This window comes from Phycodurus eques, chromosome 8 (assembly GCF_024500275.1).
Source record: "Phycodurus eques isolate BA_2022a chromosome 8, UOR_Pequ_1.1, whole genome shotgun sequence".
NCBI lineage: Eukaryota > Metazoa > Chordata > Actinopteri > Syngnathiformes > Syngnathidae > Phycodurus > Phycodurus eques.
In genome coordinates, this window is record NC_084532.1 from 6,337,467 (window position 1) to 6,362,583 (window position 25,117).

The following is a 25,117-nucleotide window of genomic DNA, read 5'->3' on the forward strand; positions in this document are numbered from 1 at the left end:
CCATATTTTAAGTAGGACTCCTGAGTGTTGCTTCATTCGCGAACGTTTTGTTCAAAAGAACAAATCTTTTCAGTAAAGGTAATGAACTGAATTAAGTTTATGAAATTATTTAATTGTTTGAGCTCTCCCGCCGTTAGCCAGCCCGCTCGGATCGGAAACGGAAGCGTTCTGTGCAGTCTCGACGTGTCAATTGAGATGCGCAGCTGGTGCAGCGGAGAAGATCCGGTCAATTTTAAAAATAACACACATTGACGCGCGAATTACAATATAACAGAAATTATATAAATTGGTCATTCTTTCTCTGCGGCCCGGTAACAAATGCATCACGGCCCGGTACTGGTCCGCGGACCGGTGGTTGAGGACGACTGGTTTAAAACATCACTGCAATGAATTCTGGGTACCCATAATACTTTTTGCTCATTTCATTCCTAGGACTGAATGTGAGTAGTGTAACTGGTTAACCCAGGAAATCGCCTTTTCACAACATGTCTGCATTGGCTGTTGTTTACGTCATTCAAGCAGGTCATGCCTAATAGGCATGTGCTTCTGTTTTGTGTAGATGGCGACCTCAAGTGGACAAATGAAATACTTGCTTCGCCTTCTAAAGTGCGGTTTCACAATTTGGCATTGGAATGCATATATGAAACTTATATATAGTAATGATTAATTAGTCGTTATAATTAGTCGAGGGGGGGGCATTTCTTTTTTTAGCTTTTTTTTTAATGTAACCCCCGCGATAAATGAGGATTTACAGTATACATACATTAAATCCATCCTTCTTTGCATTAACACTGTGGGACATTGTTTCTATGTTAGACCACTAGGTCCGGAAAACTTGTTGCTACGAGGGGCCCGGTTGAAAAATACCAAAGAGATTTTCGGTGAGTCACAATGAGATATTAAAGAAGAGCCTTGTTTGGTGCAATGTTTGACCTAGAGTTAGAAAGAGAGGAAATTTAAAACTGTTAAAGCACTGTAGTCGAGATTTAATACAGACATTGGAACTCTGAACCAAACTAATTACAGTGAATCCCTGCTATTTGCTGGACAAAACACTTAAAACAGAGAAGATCATAAGTATTAACACCATTCATCTAGCATTTACACAATCATGAACAACTCTATTCAGTAATTAAAAATTTCAACATAAACAAGCCACCCTCACATGTGACTCATCAATCGTATTAGCTCACATACTTAAATAATATGCCAGCACAAACTGATGCAACATCGTACATACAAATGTTCACTAGCACTTTACACACACAGAAGTAAGTCATTAATCTAAATTTTTGGCATTTACACACAGTAATAAGCATTAGGGATGCATTCCCAAATTGTAACGGCAAAGTAGACTACACTGGCTATTAGTAGCTGCATCTGAAGAAAAAGGTAAACATACCATAATTTCATATTTGAAGTTGAGCAGATGAACAAACACTGAATAAAACAATGAATTTAATCTATCAAAATTAACACCAAGATTCCACGAGCGCGCCAAGGTAATAATTTTATTACTTTAACCTTATCAGAAAAAAAAAACAAAACTGCGTTTTTCAATAAATAATTGAGGATAGGCTCCAAAAAAACAATCTGTGAATATGCAAATTTGTAAAGGCCAAACTGCAAATATGTTGGGCTTCACTGTATTTGTATTTTATATTAATTAATAGCAGAAAACCAATGGTGAATTACTGATTATGATGCAATGATTTTGATCTTTAACATGTAGACCCAGAACCTATTCATTTAGTCATACGTTTTTGTCGCTTATCGTGTTGAAATATATTGTATTTAAAAAATACTTTGTATATGTCCTCATTACCTAAATGCTAAAATTAACAATAATCTCACATTCTCCTCATGCAGTACATTCAACTACTTGTGTGTATGTCGTTAGGTGTAGCAGTTTATACAGGGATGGAGTCAAAAATGGCCCTCAACTATAAATGCAAGTCTCAAAAACGCTCTGCAGTAGAAAAGTGAGCATTTTCATTCTCAAACTGACATAAGTGAATATTGTTTTCTTTAAGTTACATATACTTATTTTTAAATACATTTCCATTAACAGATCTATGAATACCTTCCTAATCATCTACCTGGGCATCCTGCTGTCCGAGGCTGTCCTCAGTACCGTTCTAAAGTATGCATGGCAGGCTGAGGACAAATGGGACGAGCCTTTCTACAACCTAAAGACTGATCAAGAGAAAAACAGCAGCCCGGTAAGTTGTCTATATCTCGTTTTTAGTAGTGCAGGCGACCAGCTAGGGCTGCACCTAACGATTATTTTGGGAATTGATTAATCTGTTGGTTATTTTATTAGTTAATCAATGACTCTAATAAAAAATGTAATTTCCAGCCCTTTATTCAGAAATAGGACTTTCAAATTGACAGTGCAAATAATGCACAAACATAAATTGAACATGATTCAGTTTCTGGTTTGATCCGTAACAAATGTCAGAAAATTGGCAAAAATGTTCATCGTTGTTTTCCAAAGTAAAAGCAGATGTTTGCAAATGTCTTACTTTGATTCAACACAAAGATAATCAGTCTGCTTTCATGGAGGACTACATAAATCTGAATATTTAATGTTGAGAGGCTGAAATTCTGAGGATTTGGACAATTCTAAGATAAGGTCTCTGAACGATTTATTGGTTATCAAAATAGTTGTTGATTAATCGATTAATTGTTGCACCTCTGCGACCAGCTACAAATCCTATATAAGATGGGATGGCTTGAAAGTAATTTCCCTGTCCTCTCTTTTTATAAGCAACAATAACCTTTTTCTACTGTCGTTATCACTTAAAATCATATTTTCTGAAATTATTACCTGTTCAATATGTATCCTCTATGCCATCACCTGTAAACACATCTACAGGTTTCTGATGAGACAATTTATGCTGTGAGGCTATAATAATAACTAACACCAGCTTCTCGTTGGGGACAAAAAGAGTGAAAACATAACAGCAGCTGCAGTAGGTGTTGCTTTCTTAGTCTATGGCTTCAGCTCTCCTTTCTTGCAGCCAAAATTCACCAGCTGCTAATACAGATAACCCAATGCTTTGATTGCCTTTGATGAGCTCTGAAAAAATAGCATGTGATATACTGCATGTGTTTGATTTGTAGCAGGCTAATTTATTCCACTGTACCATATATTGGCATTTGGATAAAAAATTATTTATTTAAGAAATACATTCGTTGAAGCAGCTGACTCCTGCGTTGCTTTTGGTTTAGTGGGATTTGACGCGTGTTATAATCACGCTATTTTGTCTCGTAAAGAGCACCACCTCTCTTTTTTTATAGGTGTAAAATGTAGGAAACGTGATGAGAAACCTTTTATCAGTCTCATAATCCAAAGGTTGCTATGTTTCATGATATACGAATCCTGTATTTACAGAGGCTTCATTATTAACCTCAAAACACACACAAAACACAGCAAAGAGTGGAATTTTATAGAATATTTAATTAAATCTATGAGGGATCTATAGGGAAACACACAGAGAGGTCTAACTACAGAAAGAAAATAACACTAAGGGTAAATGAAAAGGGTAAGCTGGGACCGAGTGTTGCTGGACTAAAAATGATCGTGAATAGGTTGCGGCGTGTTGAGCAAGTACAAAGTTGGAACTTTGTATGATGCTAGTATTTTCCACAAAATTATAAGGCACTAATTTAGCACATTCTGGCAATAATTGTGGTGTCCTACGGACTCTGTGGGTCTTTCGGGTGGTCTGTCTCAGTCGTCTCGGGAAGCACAGAGACAGGTTGGGTTGAAGAAAAAGGTTGCACAAAAATAAAACAAAAACTGGCGAAAAAAGGAAAAGAAGTTGTCCCGTTGGGGTGCAGGACATGAGAAAAAACAAACAAGAAAGAGGCAGGAGCCAGAGGTTAAATACACGGGCGTTTCTAAGGGACGTAGAGACTGGAGGAAGACCACACCCATCAGCTTGAATTTAGTCTACAATTTTGACCCATAAAATGGGTTTAAAATCATATATTAATCTAAAACACTCCCAACTTTGTACTCTTACTCATAGATCAAGCATATAGAATGATTTTTTAAACTTTAGTCTTGGCTAATCAACTGCTTATGATTCAATGCAACACTTCATGCTGTTTGGCTTCAAATCAAAACAAACAGTTGTCAAAGTCTCGCAGCTGCACCTGTAAAGTTGACACACTGACACAGACATCAAGGCATACATTTGGAATAATTCTGCAGAGTTCGTGAAATATTAAAACATACATTTTATCTTCAGTTAAAGAAAACGCTGAATGGAGCCTATCCCAGCTAACTGCGGGCAAGTAGTGGGGTACACCCTGAACTGGTTGCCAGCCAATCACATCACTTCGATTGTAAACATCATTCTCCAGTTATAATGTAATTGTTAACTCATTCACTGCCAGACGTTTCCTGAGTAGGGAACCCCTAGACTGCCAGAGAGTTTCGAGCAATTTCACAAATTTCTCAAGTCCCACAGAATGTGTACTATGACTACGTAAACACCAAAACCACCAAAAGAAAGATCAGACTCTCTTCTTTCATCACAAAAAAAGTTTGTCTCCAGCTTATACCGTTCTTTAGTAATCAGCAGGCGGCACAGTGGCCGACTGGTTAGAGCGTCAGCCTCACAGGGTTCAATCCCCGGCCCGACTGTGTGGAGTTTGCATGTTCTCCCCGTGCCTGGGTGGGTTTTCTCCGGGCACTCTGGTTTCCTCCCACATCCCAAAAACATGCATAAATTGGCGACTCTAAATTGCCCGTAGATGTGACTGTGAGTGCGAATGGGTGTTTGTTTGTATGTGCCCTGCGATTGGCTGGCAACCAGTTCAGGGTGTACCCCGCCTCCTGCCCGATGACAGCTGGGATAGGCTCCAGCACGCCCGCGACCCTAGTGAGGAGAAGCGGCTCAGAAAATGGATGGATGGATGGATGGATATTAATCAGCACTTTTAGTACTTTGGTACTAAAAGTGGTACTTTTAGTAGCAGCTCCTCTGATCGTCTAGCGGTGGCCCACGTAGAGGCTGATAAAGGACTCTTTGATGACTGTAAACCAGGATTTCGAGGGCACCTGCTAATTCCTTTAGGGTCCAGTAGGCATCTTCTTTTGGTAGTCTCACAGCAGGGCCGCTTGGAAGAAAGCAGTTTATCAAGTTGTGGGGGAGTCACTGTGACACCTCAGGTTGCGGGGAGCATGTCCGCTACAATGCTGTTAACCACTTACTGCCTTCTTTCCCCTCAATGGAACATACGTTTTACTCATTTACCTCCTACAGATCTTGAAATTCATCTCAGACTTCTTGGCATTCCTGGTTCTCTACAATTTCATCATTCCCATCTCACTCTATGTTACTGTGGAGATGCAGAAGTTCCTTGGGTCCTTTTTCATAGGCTGGGATTTAGACCTCTACCATGAGGAGAGTGACCAGAAAGCTCAGGTCAACACCTCAGACCTCAATGAAGAGCTCGGCCAGGTAAGAGAGATGCTCACTTTTGAGTTACGTGAAGGGAAAATAGAATCAACTATACAGCACTGAACATCACAAAATTTACCTAAATGTAAATAAAGGCAAAATGTGTTTTGGAAATATAATTAACTGTAAAGCACTGAACATCACTAAATGTATCTCATTGTAAATAAAGGCATATGTTTTTTGCAAACATACAACAGTATTTTTAATTTGGTAGTGTTGTTGACTTATCTGAGGAATCCTGACTGTTCTGTTTTTTTACTGCAACACAATGTATGAGAACCTGCAATTTTCTGTTTGACAGGTGGAGTATGTGTTTACCGATAAGACAGGCACACTAACAGAAAATGAAATGCAATTCCGTGAGTGTTCGATCAATGGAAACAAGTATTGGGAAGTGAATGGCAAACTGGTACCCGAGGGTCAAACTAATGATTCACCCGATGGCTCTGCACCTAATTTGGTAATAGCAACTCTATAAAAAACAAATATATATATATATATATATATATATATATATATATATATATATATATATTGAATTTCCAATTTTTTTCTCTATTCAGGTTAGAGAGGAATTGTTATTTCTCAAAGCGGTGTCACTGTGCCACACAGTCCAGATCAACTATGACCAGCCAGACTGCCTCTCTGCAGCAGGAGACCCATTCTCCCATGTTAACGGGTTTTCGTCGAATGAAATGGAATATTATGCTTCTTCACCAGATGAGAAATCTTTAGTAGAGGCAGCAAAGAGGTAACATTTTAAGTTGAATGTTTGGAAAGAAAAACAAGAACTACTACTCCTTGTCCGACAGTAAAATTGTTTTATATTGAACTCGGGTTTAAGCTTACAGCTGGAGCTTCACATTAAATCTTAATGCAATCTGAAATATTTGGTGCAGCTAGAGTTGATGGAAGGATGAATACATTTTCTAGAAAAGATAGAAAGGGACATGCTTTGACACCACTAGCATAGTATGGACAATTGATGACTGGGCTGCTTTTTCTAGAGCAAAGCTACAAGCAAGACCCAAAGCAGATTAAATGACTGCCTTTGAAATGAAGATAAATCTGAATAGACGATGATATAGAAAGGCTTGGAGGCTCGGTAATTAGGAGGGATGCAATTTTGCAGAGCAAATGTTGAGTTTTGTTTAATTCCTACCAAGAGACTGGTTAAGTTTTGAAAGCCGGCCAGTTTTTCACGCAGGCATTTTTTGGGGGAAATGATTGGAAAGCACCTGTTGTGTTGTAAATTAGAAACAATCACTTTTACTAATTCCACTGTTAAGATGGTTGGTACTTTCTAATTTAGTTCTCTCCAGTTATAAGTTTGTTTTGCATTAATTAGAATGCATAAAATAGGTGTTTTATTTGTTTGTTAGATCGAGGAATGAATAGCTGTGCCCTTTGATTAACTAAAAAGCGACTTGATCACTGGTACTGTTTAAATTGCATCTGTCATTTTGTTACTATTTTACTTTTTGCTCTCACAGTCTGCTGGAAATACACAACTAAATACATATGATTAGGCAGAGTAAATTACCTCTAAACCCTGACAATGTAAAAAAAAAAAAAAAAATCTTGTTGGTTCATTTCTTTTGTATGTAATTAGAGCTGTTAAGATTTGAAAGCTGTTCTTGCAGTAAAGAAAAGTTAACAATTAGCAATCCATCATGTTATTATTGAGATGCGGTTGTGTATTTGCTTCACTTTTAAGTTCTCTCCAAATTCTTATATCCATTTTCTATAGTGCTTGTCGTCCTTAGGGTTGTGGGCGAACTAGAACCTATCCCAGCTGAGTTTGGCAAGAGGAGGGGTACACCCTGGACTGGTTGCCAGTCAATCGCAGTACACACTCAAAATTCTAATGGTTACTGTTGTTACTGTTGTTGTTTTTTATCCTTAGAATTGGTGTGACCTTTTCTGGTATCAGTGGTGATACAATGGAAATCAAAATATTCGGCAAACCAGAGAAGTAGGTTGCTTGCTATTGTTTGCATCCCTTAGTCACAAAGTTTTGTGAAATTATTGCTACAATTTTTTTGTTGTCCTTGCATACATGTACATTAAAACCAAAAGAGTAAATGTATTTTATTCGTATTATATCTGAGTTGACCAACACACAGTGGCATATAACTTTTAAGTGGAAAGAAAATTATGCCCATCAACCCATATTCAATTGAATACACTACAAAAACAAAGACATTTAATGTTCAAAACAGGGTTATAGTAGTTTTGGATTTCCCATTATAGCTAGTTTTTATTTCATTTTGACTTGTTTTTCAAATTCAGTTAGTTTTAATTGGTTCTTAGAGCAGCTTCATTAGTTTTTATTTTTTTCAAAAATGCTTCATTTTAGTTTAGTTTTTATTATTGTTTTTTTTATATACAGTGTATTTGTCGAGTGTGATACAAAGAAAATACCATTTAAAAAAAAAAATAAATAATAACAATAATAATAATAATAAATAAATAAATAAATAAATAAAATAAAATTATTAACTTACTAACAGACCAACAACCATCCACAAATTAAATACAGGTACTGTATAGCAGTCCACAAAATTTGTGCAATAAGTGCAAGTCCAGTTTATTTGTATACCCGTTAATCACAAAACAGTTTCAAAGGGCTTCACAGGCCCACAGTTGGCAATGATTGACAACATCCCCTAATCTAAATCCCCCAATCATCCATCCATCCATCCATTTTCTGTACCAATCAAACAAGGAAAAACTCAAAACTCCATTTGGGGAAAAAGGAAACCTTGAGAAGGGACTGCAGATGCGTGGATCCACCTTCCAGTATAACCAAGCTGCAGTGGATGTTGAGTGGGCAACATTTATCAGATTCTGGTACTGTACAATGTTCATTATGATGGGAAGATGCTGTACAATTCTTATTAATCTGAATCAGAATCATCTTTATTTGCCAAGTATATCAAAAACACGCAAATAATTTTTCTCCGGTAGTTGGAGCCGGTCTAGTATGACAACAGACAGTCAATTGACAGAGAATACTTATGAGACATAAAAACAGAGTCACTGAGCAATAAAGGGTTACCAGTAATGTGCTCAGGACCTGGCCTGGTCAGTCAGAGCAGAATCCTCCGTGCTAGCGACTCTGGGGGAAGTGGTCCACCTCAGATCTTGTCCCAGTTGGTCGGTGGAGAATCTAAACAGCAACAGCCTCAGATTCGGTCAACATCACTTCGTCCTCTCTCTGACCAGGAGATAAGGGGGAGGAAAAAGGACAAGCGGGAGTAAAACAGGCCTACATGTACTTTAACTAAATGCCAAAGAGTAGAAATAAGTCTTAAATTGAGATTTAAAAATTTCTACTGAGGTGGCAGCTCTAATATCTGTGGGTAGAGCATTCCAGAGTACTGGATCCCGAATAGAAAATACTCGAGAGCCTGCGGACTTCTTTCTGGCTCTCGGAATGACCAAAAGACCAGTGTTTTGCAAGCCTAGGTTTTGGGATGGAACATACGGGACAACTAAGACAGCGAGATCTGAGGGTGCTAACCCGTACAATATTTTATAAGTAACAGCAGAGGTGTATGGAGTCACATGACTGGGAGACGAGTCATAAATCTGATGACTTTTGACTCGACAATATGTTAAGACTTGCAACTCGACTTGAACTTAAATCGCAGTGACTCGTATATTAACTTGGACTTGAACCCATTGACTGTGGAAAGATGAAGCACTGAAAAAAATCTAAACTTTATAGCTTTTTCTATTCACTGTTGTAGCGTATCTTTGTGTGAAATAAAAACCTAATTAATTTGTTAATGGCTCGGAGGATAACGCTTGCGTTCACCTTGGTCCCCAGAGTCTGTTTTGAGTGAAAAGGCGCAAATGTTACAACTACACTGGAATTTGGGAACTAATGCAGAGGGACTTTACTACAGAAATCAAAAGCAAGCATACATAACACGACAGGATATAGCATGAATGGCTGAACTCATGAATTGAAGCGTGTTGAGAGAGAAAAAAGTTGGGACTCGTGAGAAGTCCGTGGTCCGGACTTCGCATGCCGCATGGTCACAAATAAAGGAAAAGGGGTGTGGGCTTGGCCAGAGCCGAGAGGAGAGTGCAGGGGCTGAGCACGAGGTGAGAGCGAGAAGAAAGGATGTCGTGGCTTTTGTGCTTCTGAGGCGGAGAAGGAGATCACGCCCATTGACAACAACAATTGATCACGTCTGTATTCTAAGAATGAAATGGGGAAAAACGTGCAGTGGTGGTCACTGTTGCTCGGGAGAGGACTTTCAGTTAAGGATTTCTTGATGTATGTTGACTGACTTTTAATACAATACGGCTCACAGGCAGCCAACAAAACGCTATGTAGCCTAGCAAGCTAGTGCTAGCACTAACGGATGTATGTAAACATGCCGGTGTGATGTGTGTGAAGTAATTTGATTACAATAAAGTAATTTAATTACAGTTAGCACCCATTATTTCTGTCATGTTGTAATGTTGGTTTGGCCTGACTGATTAGAATACATGACCTGAGTAGAGAATACTTTTGAAGATACTCAGTATACAGTACACAAGTATATACAGTAAATGAACACGTCATTTAAATAGACACATTGCTCCATCTTGTGTGCGCCATCTTGTGATCGGATCGGTGATCGGTTATCGTTTTTTGAAACTCGCTGATCGGCCCTTAAAATCCTGATCGTGTAAAGCCTGAATAAAATCTTTGTAAAATAAAAAAATTAAGGAAAGTTCAGCTCCAAGAAACGGTCTGATACTATATTGTTTGTACTTATTAAACAGCACAATACTCTAGGCTCACCAGGCAGATTACAAAAACAGGAACAAGGCTGCAGTGGATATAAAAAGTACACACACCCCTGTTCAAATGCCAGAACCTGCCTTATAATCTGTCCTGTTTCGAGTTGCGGGGTCAGAGAGAGTGTGAGGACAGCTGGCCATATCCACCTCACTCTCTTCTGCTTCTTCTTTCTTTCTGCTTCTGTTCTTTTTGTTTATATCCTGTAAATAGCTCTTTGTATTAAGAAATTATTCTACAAGAGGAATTTCCAACACACATTTTTCCTCTATCTGTCTGTCTGTCATAATATTTTGACTATGACTGTCACAGATGCAAGCGGGGTGATATGTGTGTAATACATCTTAAGGGGACTAACAGCCACAAATCTGAAAGTCCACTGTAGAAGTTTGAAATTTAGGAGCAAGGGAAGGAAGTCATGCCAATAAGTACTTTTTTTTTTTTTTTTTTAACAATAATGAACAGAAGGCTTTTTAAGTTAAAAAAAATAAAAACCTTAATAAAAACAAAAAAAAGCCATACTACATCATCTCATCAATGGTTTTAAATGTGATGCATCTACTCTAACTTAAGAAGTAATAGGCACTGCACTTCAAATTGTGTGGATTGTTATACAGTACCTGTATTTGATTTTGTGGATGGTTGTTCATCTGTGGCAAATTTTTTAAAATGGTATTTCTTGTTTTTTTCTATATCTCACACTTGCCAAATACCCTGTATGGGGGGCAAAACAAACTAATAATTAAACTAATGAAAACAATCTAAAATGAATTAAAAAATAAAAACTAACAAATGTGCTCTAAAACTAATTAAAACTTGCTGAATTAAAACAAAAAAGTCAAAACGAAATAAAAACTTAACTATAATGGAAAAAATCCAAAACTATTATAACCCTGACTGACTGACTGACAGACAGATGAAAAAGGCTTGTGGTTTATTTAGCTGAAATTTAAGCCTGGGTGTACTATGTACTATTTGTTCATATAGGAATGAAAAAAGGAGATCACGTGCTTATTACCTCGCGTCGAATTTCGGGCTGAGTTGAGTGACACACGAATAGGAGCCATATCAAATCTGTCAACCGGCCAGCGGCATGCCCCAAGGGAGTCGGGGCCGTCGCTTTTAGGCGACTGGGAAGCACCTTTTTATTAGCTGCTGCCGGATAACGTAGTTTTTCGGTGACACATTGTCAAAGAACGACAATTCTCAACAGAATGTTCGACCTTCCTATTCCATACTTGCGTAACGAAATAAACACATTTAAAATAAAACCCCAAAGCTCATTTATGAAATTAATTGACAAAGACGAAAACTAGGACATTTTTGCTATAATTATAGTTGGTTTTAGTTTTGTAAACCTAAAATGTTCATTTTATTTCGTTAACTAAAAGGTTGAATCAATTTTAGTTTGTTTTGTTAGTTTTTGCTTACTATAATAACCTTGGTTCAAACTTATAACCTTGTTGGTTTTGTTTGGGTGTTTTTTTTTTGCAAATATTCGATCATTTTGAATTTGAATCATTCATCACATTCCAAAAAAGCTGTGACAGGACCATGTTTACCACTGTGTTACATCACCTTTCCCTTTAACAACACTCAATACGCGTTTGGGAACTGAGGACAGTAATTTTTTTAAAGCTTTGTAGGTGGAATTATTTTCCATTCTTGCTTGTTGTACAACTTAAGTTGCTCAAAAGTCCGGGGTCTCTGTTGTCATATATTGCGCTTCATTATGCGCCACACATTTTCAATGGGAGACAGTTCTGGACTCCTGGCAGGCCAGTCTTGAACTCACACTCTTTTACTATGAAGCCACGCTGTTGTAAGATGTGCAGAATGTGGCTTGGCATTGTCTTGCTGAAATAAGCAGGAACGTCCCTGAAAAACACATTGCTTGGATGGCAGCATATGTTGCTCTAAAACCTGTATGTACCTTTTAGCATTAATGGTACCTTCGTAGATGTGCAAGTTACCCATTCCATACGCACTAACACACACCCATACCATCACAGATGCTTGCATTTAAACATTGTGCTGCAATAACAATCTGGATGGTCCTTTTCCTCTTTGAAATCTGGACGACCCAGAGAAGCCTGCGGTGTTTCTAGGTGTTGTTGATATATGGCTTTCGCTTTTTATGGTAGAGTTTTAACTTGCATTTATAGCAACAAACTGTGTTAACTGACGATGTTTTTTTTTTTAAAGTGTTCCTGATCCCACACGGCAATACCCTTTACACTTGCTTGTTTTTAATGCCACTCCACCTGAGGGATTGAGGACAATCTGGTGCAACCACTGGGCATTACAGGACAAGGTCAAAGGAATGTAGTCATGATTTGGGTGATTCTATACCAGTCTTTGGCGGGCCGGATTGAAATTATTATTGGGCTGGATGTGCCCCGCGGGCCATAGTTTGCCCATCCCTGTTGTAGAACGCAGATGATGAAATCCCTAAATTCCTTACAATTGTACGTTGAGAAACGTTAAACTGTTGGACTATTTGCTCACGCAGTTGTTCACAAAGTAGTGAACCTCGCCCCATCCTTGCTTGTGAACAACTGAGCCTTTCTGGGATACTCCCTTTATACTTAATCATGACACTCACCTGTTTCCAACTAACCTGTTCACCTATGGAATGTTCCAAATAGTTTTTTGAGCATTCCGCAACTTTCCTAGTCTTTTGTTGCCCCTGTCCCAGCTTTTTTGGAATGTGTTGGAAGCATCAAATTCAAAATGACATAATATTTGCAATATTTGTTTCAGCATTATCTTTTCTTTGTAGTGTATTCAATTTAATATATGTTGAAAACGATTTACAAATCATTTTATGTTTTTATTTACGTTTTACACAACATCCCAACTTCATTGGAATCCCCCCCCTCCCCCATCACATTTCAAGGGATATGCACATGTAAGTTTAAGGGGTGTGCCCCTATTTTTTTTGGTTTTGTTTTTACTTTTGCCTTATCTGACCTTTGTCATCTCTTCTTATCCTTTCAGATATAAATTGCTCCATGTGTTAGAATTTGATGCAAACCGCAGAAGGATGAGTGTCATACTAGAGACCCCTTCAGGTACTTTAAGTATTGTTGAAAATAAATAGATTTTGTTGAAGCAATCCTTAACAGCTGATGAATTTTAGAATATTTTCTCGATATTTTAAAATGTAGCTGCTTTTATGCTTTTATTCAATCTCGAGGTGGCAAAGTTCTGTTTACCAAGGGAGCAGAGTCATCCATTCTTCCTTTCGCCACTAGTGGTGAGATAGAAAAGACAAGAATTCACGTAGATGAGTTTGCCTTGGTGAGTAAAGATTGATTAACTTGTTTTAAAAACTGTTTAACATGCGTGTGTTTCTTTTTACATTTGCGCTCAGATCTGTCTAAGGTACTTAATCCTACTCCATACTAAGCAAAAACAAAATTAAGGAAATCAATCAGGGATGAAACTGTTTACTGATAATACTGTGATAAAGCTGTTAGTATTACCTTATAATATTGTAAATACCATCTTTAGCTCCCACCTTGCTCGAAAATCATTAATCTGTCTTCACTGTCGGTGGAAATTTGGCACATAAACAGTAAATTGTTGCTTAATGGATAGGTCTTCGGTTTAGCACTCGGGCCGTTTTTTTTACACCCACATCATCGTCCTCCTCATCATCATCATTAGTAATGGTAGTGTGGGCTGGCATAACCAAGGTCCTCCCCTTTTGCAATAAAATAAAAATAAATCACATGAACTTTTCACCATGGGATTATAAAATATCTATCTATATGTACATATTTACTGTGAGGAAAATAGTATTTGGACAGCCACCGATTGTGCAAGTTGTCCCACTTAAAAAGATGAGAGGGGTCTCTAATTTTCATCATAGGTACACTTTAACAGAATGTGGGGGGGGGGGGGGGGGGGGTGAAGAGTCCAGGAAATCACATTGTATGATTTTCAAACAATGAATTTTATATACTTATGGGAAAAAAATATTCAGTCAGTCAAAAAGCTAAACTTGATACTTAGTCATAAAACCTTTGTTTGTAATTATCGAGGTCAAACGTTTGCTGTAGTTCTTGACCAGGTTTGCACACACTCAAGTAGGTATTTTGGCCCACTTTTCCATGCAGATATTATGTCATTCTGTCATGTTTTGGGACTGTCTCTGGCCAACAGGGACATTCAACTCCCTTGAGAGATTTTCAATTGGGTTGAGGTCTGGAGACTGGCTAGCCCACTCTAGATCTTTAAAATGCTTCTGGCCACTCCTTAGTTGCCTGGGCTGTGTGTTTGGAGTCATTGTCATGCTGGAAGACCCAGCCACATTCCATCTTCAATGCTCTTACTGAGGGAAGGAGGTTTTTGACCAAAATGTCACAATGGCCCCATTCATCCTCTCCTTAATACAGATCGTCCTGTCCCCTCTGCAGTTAAGCGGTCCAAAAGCATGATGTTTCCACCCCCATGCTGTTCTTGGGATGCCACTCATCCTTCTAATTCCTCCAGAAGGTTCTATTTTGGTCTTTTCTGACCACATGACATTCTACCAAACCTCCTCTGGATCATCCAGACAGTCACAGGCAAACTTCTGACGAGCCTGGACATGTTCTGGCTTAAGCAGGGGGACTGTTCAGGTGCTACAGGATTTGAATCTATGATGACGTAGTGTGTTACTAATGGTAACCTTTGTGATTGTGGTCCCAGCTCTCTCCGGGTCATTGACAATGTCCCACCTTTTTGTTTTGTGCTGATCCCTCACCATTCTCAAGATCATTGATACCCCACGAGGTGAGATCTTGCATGGAGCCCCAGGTCGAGCGAGATTGTCAGTCATCTTGTGTTGCCTCCATCTTTTAATAATTACGCCAAAAGTTGATCTCTTCTCACCAAGCTGCTTGCTTATAGAGTAGCTCATCCCAGCCTTGTGCAAGTCAGCAGTTTTGTCCCTGGTGTCCTTAGACAGCTCTCTGGTCTAGACCATGGTGGAGGGGTTGGAGTCTGACTGAGGGTGTGGACAGGTGTCTTTTATACAGATATGGATCGATTAATACAGGTAACGTGTGGAGGGTAGAAGAGCTTCTTGAAGATGAAGTAATGTCTGTGAGAGTGAGAATTCTTGCTGCTTGGTAGGTGTCCACATATTTATTTTCCACAAGAATATCCAAATAAATTGTTTAAAAATCATACAATGTGATTTTCTGGATATATCTTTTTTATTTTTCATATTCTGTCTCTCTCAGTTGAAGTGTACCTATGATGAAAATTACAGACCTCTCTCATCTTTTTAAGTGGGACAACTTGCACAATCGGTGGCTGTCCATATACTCCCCCCCCCCCTCCACACAGTATATAAGTAATTATAGATAAATCATTCAAAATCCCATAAGGGAATTTTCATGTTATTTCTAATTTATGGCAAAAGGGGAGGACCTTGGTTGTGCCAGCCCACGCTACTGTTAGCAATGATGAGGACGACGATAATGAGGATGAGGGTTGGGGAGGCGTATATTCTGTATTTACAGATTGTAAGGTATGAAATCATATACAGTGTGTCTAAATGAACGTCTATTGCTTAAGGTATGTATGTACAGCAGGGGTCACCAATGTTGTGCTCGTGGGCACCAGGTAGCCCCCAAGGACCTCGTGAGTAGCCCCTGGGCCTGTTCTATAAGTAGCTCATCAGTGAAGGGACATTGTGATTTTCTAGGAATGTTGTAGAAGTGATCATTTGAAAATGTAAACACTGGCAGAGATTTATAGAAAGAATTGCACATTATTAATCAGTTTCCTAATTATTGTGCAATATTAACATGATCAGTGTCTTCACATCAATGATAATCAGTAATTATTAATATTAACATAATAATTATAGCATATTATTAAAGGTAAATTGAACAGTTTTGTTATTTCTGACGTCTGTATCCAAGCCCTTTGCATTAATCAGTACCCAAGAAAGTACCTCTCCATTTTAAAAAGTTTGTTTGCTGACACCAAGATACCATCGTAGTGCCAGTCGAAGATTTCATCAACGGATCTTTCGATCGCTTCGTCATGCTAGCTAGTGGAGCCAACCATGATGACAGCAGCCATCCGCTGAAAAGACGAAAGGCTAACTCGTCTACTAGCACTGAAGATTTACAACTTTGCTCTCCCGACGCTCATATTCAAGTCCTCTCCTCCATTGACAAGAAGCTATCACTTCTCGATCTATTACACCAGGAGATTAAGGAGCTCAAAACCGCCTTGGAGTTTACGCACCAACAAGTCAGAGAGCTAAAAGAAGACAATGCTGAACTTCAGTCGGCCATGAAAACGACGACAACGGGGGTAGAATTTCTCAAGAAAGAAATAGAAAAAAACAAAGCAATGCTGGACTTAGTCAAGCAGCATGTGGGATGACCTCATCTTTTCCGGCCTTTCCGAGACTACACTTGATAATCCAGACGCTCAAGTAAAAAACTTCGTCGACAGCGCTGAAAATCCCGAAGGATACGCTCGCTAACATCACCTTCCCCCGAGTACACGGGCTAGGAGGACCGCGAGCAAGGAGTCATCCCCGTCCAATCATCGCAAAATTTGAACACTTCCAGTAGAAAGTCTTTGTAAAGTCAAAAGGACGGGAGCTGAAGGGTACACTGTTTGGGATGAATGACAAGTTTCCACACAAAATCAATGAGCGACGCAAACTCTTGTACCCTCTAATGAAGAATTACGGGCAACAAGGAAAATGTGCCTCACTAGTTGTGGACAAACTGTACATAGACTGTCAACTGTTCCCGTGATGACAAACTCACCCCTTGGCTCTTCTAATAGATGAGTATTCCTTTCAAGTTTGCTCTAATATTTGGTATATAGTGTAGAAAAAACATGTAGTAATTTGTTTAGGGGGAAAAAAAGGGAATTGTGCACGTCCTATTGCACCCTCCACTCACTGACATGGGTCATTTCCCTCGTTTTCTTTTTACTTATTTCTTTTTGATACTTTTTTTACCTTCCCCACTTACCAAATGCCGATTCCCCCCTCCTTCCATTTCCATGTTTTTTCTATGCTGAACTCCTATTCAACACATTCAATACCTCAATACATAATTCCTCCTAACACAACTTCATATTACCAGGTACACGGTAAGAAAGTTCCCATTAGACATATTTCTACGTATAGATGATACACTCAAGCGGATTTTCCCACGTTCACTTATAACAATTGTACACTTATTCTTAATATGTCAAGTATAACTTTTGTTTCATGGGCTGTAAATGGCATTTGTTCCCATGCAAAGCGAATTAGATTGTGTTATATCACAAAATTAAAAATGGATCTCTTCTTCATACAAGAAACCCATTTGTCAAAATCTGAAGAAAATTACCTGTCCGATTTAAATTTCAGTCAGTCCTTTTCAGCTAGCTATTACAGCAGACGAAGAGTCTCAATACTAACTCATAATAGACTACTTTTTACACTAAATAGCACAATAATTGACCCAGAAGACTGATACATAATTGTTTATTCAACTACACTTAACAAATTACAATCATAGACCGCTCAAATTAAAAAAATTCCAGTCACAGTCTTCCTCCTGAATATTAGATAGATATATGCACGATTTCGGACTCTCCGACATCTGGAGAATAAAAATCATACAAAAAGGGTATACACTTTTTCTTCAGTTCACCGCTCCTTTTCTAGAATTGACTACTTTCTCACAAATAACGCATTTGCTCTCTGCCTCAAACTTGAATCAAACATGATACCTTCTCCAACCTGGCGCTTTATTTCTCAACTGAAAGATCGAGAGTTTGATATATTTGTTAGGAAGGAATGGGAAGATTTTCTAGCTGTGAATGATTTCACAACTGTATGGTGGGAAAGCGGCAGAAAGCAAAGAGGCAAGCACAGAGCCTAGAACTGGGATGTTGGGACTATGACAGGAAAATCTCGGGAGTTGGTTGATATGATGATTAGGAGAAAGGTATATATTGTGTGTCCAGGAGACCAGGTGGAAAGGCAGTAAGGTTAGAAGTTTAGGGGCAGGGTTAATTATTTTACCATGGTGTAGATGGGAAGAGAAATGGAGTAGGGGTTATTTTAAAGGAAGAGTTTGCTAAGAATGTCTTGGAGGTGAAAAGAGTATCAGATCGAGTGATGACGCTGAAAGTTGAAATTGAGGGTGTTATGTATAATGTGATTAGTGGCTATGCCCCACAGGTAGGATGGGTTCCTAGAGGTGAAAGAACAATTCTGGAAGGAGCTAGACAAAGTAGCTCTGAGCGTCCCAGACAGAGAGAGAGTCGTGATAGGTGCAGAATGTAATGGACATGTTGGTGAAGGAAACAAGGGTGATGAAGAAGTGATTGGTAAATTCGGCATCAATGAAAGGAATTTGGGGGGACAGATGTTGGTAGATTTTGCAAAAAGCATGAAAATGGCTGTAGTGAACACTTTTTTCCAGAAGAGGCAGGGCCATAGGGTGACCTACAAGAGCGGTGGCAGAAGCACGCAGGTGGATTACATCTTGTGCAGACGATGTAATCTGAAGGAGGTTACCGACTGTAAGGTAGTGGTAGGGGAGAGTGTGGCTGTACAGCATAGGATGGTGGTGTGTATCATTACTGGTGGTGGGGAGGAAGATTAAGAAGACAAAGGCAGAGCAGAGAACCATGTGGTGGAAGCTGAGAAAGGAAGAGTGTTGTGCGGCTTTTCGGGAATAGGTGAGACAGGCTCGGTGGACAGGAGGAGCTTCCAGAAGACTGGACCACTACAGCCAAGGTGATCAGAGAGGCAGGCAGGAGAGGAGGACACTTGGAGGTGGAACCTCACAGTACAGGAAATCATACAAGGAAAGTAGGGAGATGGGCTACAACTGTCGGGTTCCTCAGGTCAAGTCGCTTCTGAGCAAATGTAGGAAGCGTCTGAACTGATCCAAGGAGAAGTACTGGACTTTTGGCCAGTGGTCCGAGGTCCTCTTTACCGATGAAGGTAAAGAATGCCTTTCATTTGGGAATCAAGGTCCAAGGATTTGGAGGAAGACAGGTGAAGAACAGAACCCAAGCTGCTTGAGGTCCAGTGTGAAATATCCATAGTCAGTCATGATTTGGGGTGCAATGTCCAGTGCAGGTGTTGGTAAACTCTGCTTTCTTAAATCAAAGGTCACCGTAACAGTCTACCAGAATGTTTTAGAGGAGATGCAGATTTCATCTTCCAGCAGGACCTGGCCCCTGCCCATACCGCCAGAAGCACCAAAACCTGGTTTGATGCCCATGCCATCACACTGCTTGACTGGCCAGCCAACTCGCCGGATCTAAACCCCATTGAGAATCTATGGGATATTATCAAGAGGAAAATGAGGGGCACCAGACCCACAAACAAAGAAGAACTGACAGCAAGCATCAAGGAAAGCTTCCATAACTCTCAGGCAATTCCACAGGCTGATTGCCTCAATGCCACGGTGCATCGAGCCAGTGATTAAAGCAAAGGGATTCCCAAGCAAGGATTGAAGATTAACATATCGTTTTGAAAGTACCATATTTTGATTGAATTTAATGCGACCCAAATGTCTTTCTTTTTTTCTACAAAAACTGATCATAGTGATTTGTTCACAGTATTCTATTTTTTGAATTCCTGATGTTGTGGGTTTTATGAGCTGGAAGCCCATATTATGTAAAAATAAACAAATAAATACTTGAAATTGTTTAAAACGTGGGCGCTGAGTCTATAATCTATGAAAGTTTAACTTTTTGAATGGAATTATGGAAATAAACTTCCATGATGTTCAAAGTTTTTGGAAAGGTTCTGTAGATAGATAGATAAGGGGTTGAACAAATTAGTTGAATAATCGACTCTTCGACTTGCCACTGCCACGGACGGCTCACTGTAAAGGCTAAATCCAACGCAATTTGTTAAACTGTAAATTCTCACCACCGAACGCCGTCACAATATACTGTGACGTTTGCTTACACAATGACATGGAGGCAAGCCGTGGTTGATTAATAAACACTATATTGTCAAGATGAACGCTTAATTTGTCAAAGAAAGATTCTCCTCCCGTCTTAACTCACAGGTTGCGTGTGTATGTCTACTCACTGCGCCGGCTAGGACCACACCCTGATACATTCAGGCACTGTCAAAGAGAGTCAGATTTTATAAAGCTATTGCAACAACATTCCCTATAGAAAATACTTTGTTGATAACCATTGCCTCCTCTTTTATTTTATTTTAAATTTCATTCTGTTCTTATATACTGTAGCAAGTAGCGATCTTGTTGTTTTAATGAATTGTTGTGTATAAATTCTGATGGTACCTGAACTGTATCTGGATGTGATTGGATGAACGTGTAGGGGATGGGGTGTGTCTTCAGCAAGGCAGCCAGTGTGTGATTGATTGAGAGTGAAGGTTTATAGCGCAGTGAATTTTTTTTTTCTTTTTTTTTTTAAACATTTGTGCGCAAGTTAAGGAAAAATAATGACATCAGTCAGTTGACAGTCGACTCAACTATCATCACTTTAGCAACGGCTACAAAAAATCTGGTCGCTCAACCCCTTTTCCGCTTATATATAGATGGATGGATGGATAACGTTGATATAAAATGTTTACACCCTTTCATCTCTCAACTAAATAAAGTATTGGAATCTAAAATGCTCTTTTGCTCCAGATGTATACGTTTGATTGGTGGACCAAGCATTTTTGATCATTGACCTAGATATTGTCACTGTCTCGTGTTTTATTTTATTTTGTCTCTATCTGCATCTGTTGTTCTCTGATTCTCTTCCTTTGTCCTCTTCCATGGTGTCCACCGCATTGACATTCTCACGACTGTATTTCCCCCCCCCCCCATGTTTACGTTTTTATTTTCCATTTGATCCTGTTGCTGTTGTCGTCATCTTTGTTCTTCCCTGTTGTGTCTTTTTTTTTTCTCTTTTTCCCCATTACGCTGCAGAGAGGGTTGCGGACCCTAGTAGTAGCTTGTCGCCACTTCAGCCCAGAGGAGTATGTCGAAGTGGACAGGCATTTGAACAGTGCCCGCACTGCGCTGCAGCAGAGGGACGAGAGACTGCAAGAGGCCTTCAACTACATTGAAAAAGATCTGCAAATCCTTGGAGCAACAGGCGTGGAAGATAGGTTAAAAAAAATCTTATAAATTGATCATATTGTTACATCTAACATCTTTCTGCTTTGTGTATTGTGGCTCCAATAAACAAAGCAGAAATAGGGGGAAAAAAAGGCGGCCGCCACAGACGCCACATGTTTTCCCCCCACATAACATGAAGACAGTAAATCTGAATTGGCCAAGACAATGTCAGTGGATACATCTTTGTCATACGTTATACATGATTGTTGCATGAATCAGTTATAGTCAATAAATGGACTTAATTTGTTGTAAGATCACGAATGGGACCACCAGCACTACCTCCCGTGGCCACTAGTCAGAAGTGAAGTCAGTTATGGGTTGCTACACTAATTTGGATAGTTCTCCGACTTTAGAGGTTAAAATCTTTGATTCAAGAAACACAAAGAATACAGTGCACATATTTTGCCAGGTTTAATTTCTCACTGTATAAGTACAGAGTAAAATGCAATCAACTGGAAAAGGGAGGAAAATCTACTGTATATTCTACTTAAGAAAGGTGAGGCAGATAGCGAGGGATGACACACTGTGAACTGCCTAATGTGAACTGCTATTAAGTACTTTCATGGGCCAAGGGTGAGATTCGTGAGACTTTACTACTTGTAATATTAATATTAATAATGCACCAATTTGTACTTAATTTGGGAAATAGCAAAGTTTGACTCATGGTTTCAACCGGCGGCCAAGGATGCTGCACGCCATGAAGAGGAAGAGATTCCCCTCTTGGGGGTCATGTTGCTTCACTGTTCAGTAACACTGAGGAGACCGCTTGGTCACCACAGAGGTCCCTTGTTGTAGTTAACGGAACCTTCCAAAGAAATGACTTATCTTTGATCCACCAGTTAGTGGCTTTGCAGAGCCGATTTATCAAGCTACTGCTAATTAAGTTAGTCCAGACCTTCTGTCTTTTGGTCGTTGAACTCAGTGCGGGTCTGGATGATTGAGTCTTGACGAGGAAGGATGAGGCGTGACGGTGTTACTGACGGCTGGTTTGGGTCGCCATTGGTCCTTTCAAGGAAGGTTTGGAGTTGTCTTTTGGAGTTGGTGATATTCGTTACATATTGCTTTTTTTTTTTCCCTCCCCGGGTATAAGGTACTGTCAGTATGTGTCCAGAATATCAAACCATTTACAAATCATCATCGTATTTAGACGTTTAATTTAGGTAAATGCACATTATTTTTTATTTTTGATGTGTAAACTAGTTATCCATGGAATGAATCAAGCTTAAAGTCATCTTTTCTACGATACCTATCTTTCAGGCTCCAAGACAAAGTTCAGGAGACTATTGAGGCTCTGCGTCTGGCAGGAATTAAAGTGTGGGTGCTGACAGGCGACAAACATGAGACAGCAGTCAGCGTCAGCCTGTCTTGTGGTCACTTCCACAGAACCATGAACATCCTGGAGCTCCTACAGCAACGCTCTGACAACGAGTGTGCCGAGCAGCTTCGTAGACTGGCTAGAAGGTGACGGTGTCTTCTGCTTTTTCAATAAAATGCATCTCTTATTGTTTCCTCATTCTTGCAATAGTAATGATGATGATCATGTTTAACAGTTTGAACTGAAACTGCTTGTTTGTACTTTACCAACATTTGTTCCTAGGATAAAAGAGGACCATGTCACACAGCATGGATTGGTTGTGGATGGAGCCAGTTTATCTTTAGCACTAAGGGAACATGAAAAGCTCTTTATGGAAGTTTGTAAAAACTGTTCTGGTGTGCTTTGCTGCCGCATGGCCCCGCTACAGAAGGCAAAGGTATCAAAATAGTGATTCATGTTTTGTGTTCCTTTTTTATTGGCCTTCTGTAGAGTTTTTTATATTATTAAATTATTGTTAAAATGTATTAAATTTACTCAACAGTCGATACCATAGCTACGTGTTATCATTTTTAGTAATTGTGCGTTTCCTCATTTCATCCAAGAGCATTTTGTAATCTTAAACATCCTGTGCAACAGAAAAAAAAAAAGAGTTGTTGGACTGTCATACACTGAACTCTCAATGTGCTTAGAGCGTTCCTTGACAGTCCATCTGGACGATTTAGCTGTTTGGGGTCTACCTGGGAGGGTCTACATCTGTGCAAGAGAGGATATTTATAATTGACTCACTGTAATATTGGGTCCTACCTCGTTTAACACATATACACACACGCTCTCACCTCCACACACATCTTCCCATTTATAATCAGCTTTCCCTTCTACCACTACTGTATCGTGTGTAAACTCGAAACCTTTAGCTAAAATGGTCTTTAAAGTTACGTTTCTAATATTTTGACTCATGTATCTAAATGAGATAACCCAGTAGAAACACCTCACTATGACTGTAGGTCAACGCTACAACCTCCATAAATAACGTACACTACAAACATTGTTTAATATAATAAATTTATACCATTGAAGACTGTATTTTTATTTGTTTGTAATGGCAAATATTTGATACAACTCAGTACTCTCAATTGATTGTAAATGATCATTATGTTGTGGCCAGTCAGTGCATACGGAATAAAATGCTATACACAAAATGCTCTATATTATACTAAATAAAAAATACTTTTACTGTAGTGAATGTTGTAGTGTCAGCAGAACTTCAAAATATATATCTTGGTGTGACTGGTGTGCTTTGTCCAGGTGGTGCGACTTTTAAAAAGCTCTCCAGAGAAACCAATCACCTTAGCTATTGGAGATGGCGCCAATGATGTCAGTATGATTCAAGAAGCCCATGTTGGCATAGGTAAACATATTACACTCTCAGCACATTCACGCTGTATAGTAGTCTGTGAAACTAAGCCCCATCTATTCGCTGAAAATCTCATTTATTTGCCTTTTTTGTCCTCTTTCTGAAATTCCACAAGATGGTGCCAAAGCCCTGTCTAATAACAAGTAGTGCTTTGACGCCATCTTGATGCCAAGAAACTATGTTGAAGTGAGGAGAGGACTTTCTATTAAGGCTGCAGCACACCGAGCGACTCGGCCCGAGCCTGACTGAACTGTTACTCAGTGTGCGGCAACTGTTTACATGAGTGGCCGATCGGTCACTGGTTTTGCTGCGAGTCAAGGTTTTCATCGCAGTTGCGTGATGTAGTAATTAACCAATTAAAATGCACATAGGCTTGCACTCATACTAAAAATACATTTCCGTGTTTTAAGTGAGCAAGAGAACGGCTGCTGCACCGCCTCCGAGCCATATAAATCTAGTATACGTAAAAAACGTATGTGTGAGTGTGTGTTGCTGAAGTGCTTCAGCGACTAGGTATCCACTGAAAGTACGAATCCTGCCTTGGTGCTAGCAGTAGCCAATCGGAGGCGGAGTAAGGGTGGGTTATCGTTCCATAAATACAAGGGAGACTTTTTTCCGAACTCAATAAATTGTCATTGTTGTGGTAGCACCCGGCGCTCCGCTCACAAAAGCAGCGAAAAAATTAAAAAACGCTCACATGCGAGCGAGTGCAGCAGGTACAGTCTAAGTACAAGATGGTGCCAAAGCCCTGTCTAATAACAAGTAGTGCTTTGACGCCATCTTGATGCCAAGAAACTATGTTGAAGTGAGGAGAGGACTTTCTATTAAGGCTGCAGCACACCGAGCGACTCGGCCCGAGCCTGACTGAACTGTTACTCAGTGTGCGGCAACTGTTTACATGAGTGGCCGATCGGTCACTGGTTTTGCTGCGAGTCAAGGTTTTCATCGCAGTTGCGTGATGTAGTAATTAACCAATTAAAATGCACATAG

At 39.5% G+C, this 25,117-nt stretch overlaps 1 protein-coding gene across 1 annotated transcript in view; it reads left to right on the forward strand.

Annotated features, from left to right (window-relative positions):
- Positions 1-25,117, forward strand: part of atp11b (ATPase phospholipid transporting 11B) — an 82,882-nt gene that overhangs the window by 25,174 nt on the left and 32,591 nt on the right. The window contains exons 9-21 of the mRNA XM_061684833.1: positions 817-881; positions 1,901-1,982; positions 2,072-2,222; positions 5,280-5,477; positions 5,779-5,937; positions 6,041-6,228; positions 7,384-7,452; positions 13,279-13,352; positions 13,478-13,581; positions 21,207-21,388; positions 22,656-22,859; positions 22,996-23,149; positions 24,019-24,121. Of these exons, the coding sequence (XP_061540817.1) occupies positions 817-881; positions 1,901-1,982; positions 2,072-2,222; positions 5,280-5,477; positions 5,779-5,937; positions 6,041-6,228; positions 7,384-7,452; positions 13,279-13,352; positions 13,478-13,581; positions 21,207-21,388; positions 22,656-22,859; positions 22,996-23,149; positions 24,019-24,121 (1,733 nt within the window). The remainder of the gene's footprint in view (positions 1-816; positions 882-1,900; positions 1,983-2,071; positions 2,223-5,279; positions 5,478-5,778; positions 5,938-6,040; positions 6,229-7,383; positions 7,453-13,278; positions 13,353-13,477; positions 13,582-21,206; positions 21,389-22,655; positions 22,860-22,995; positions 23,150-24,018; positions 24,122-25,117) is intronic.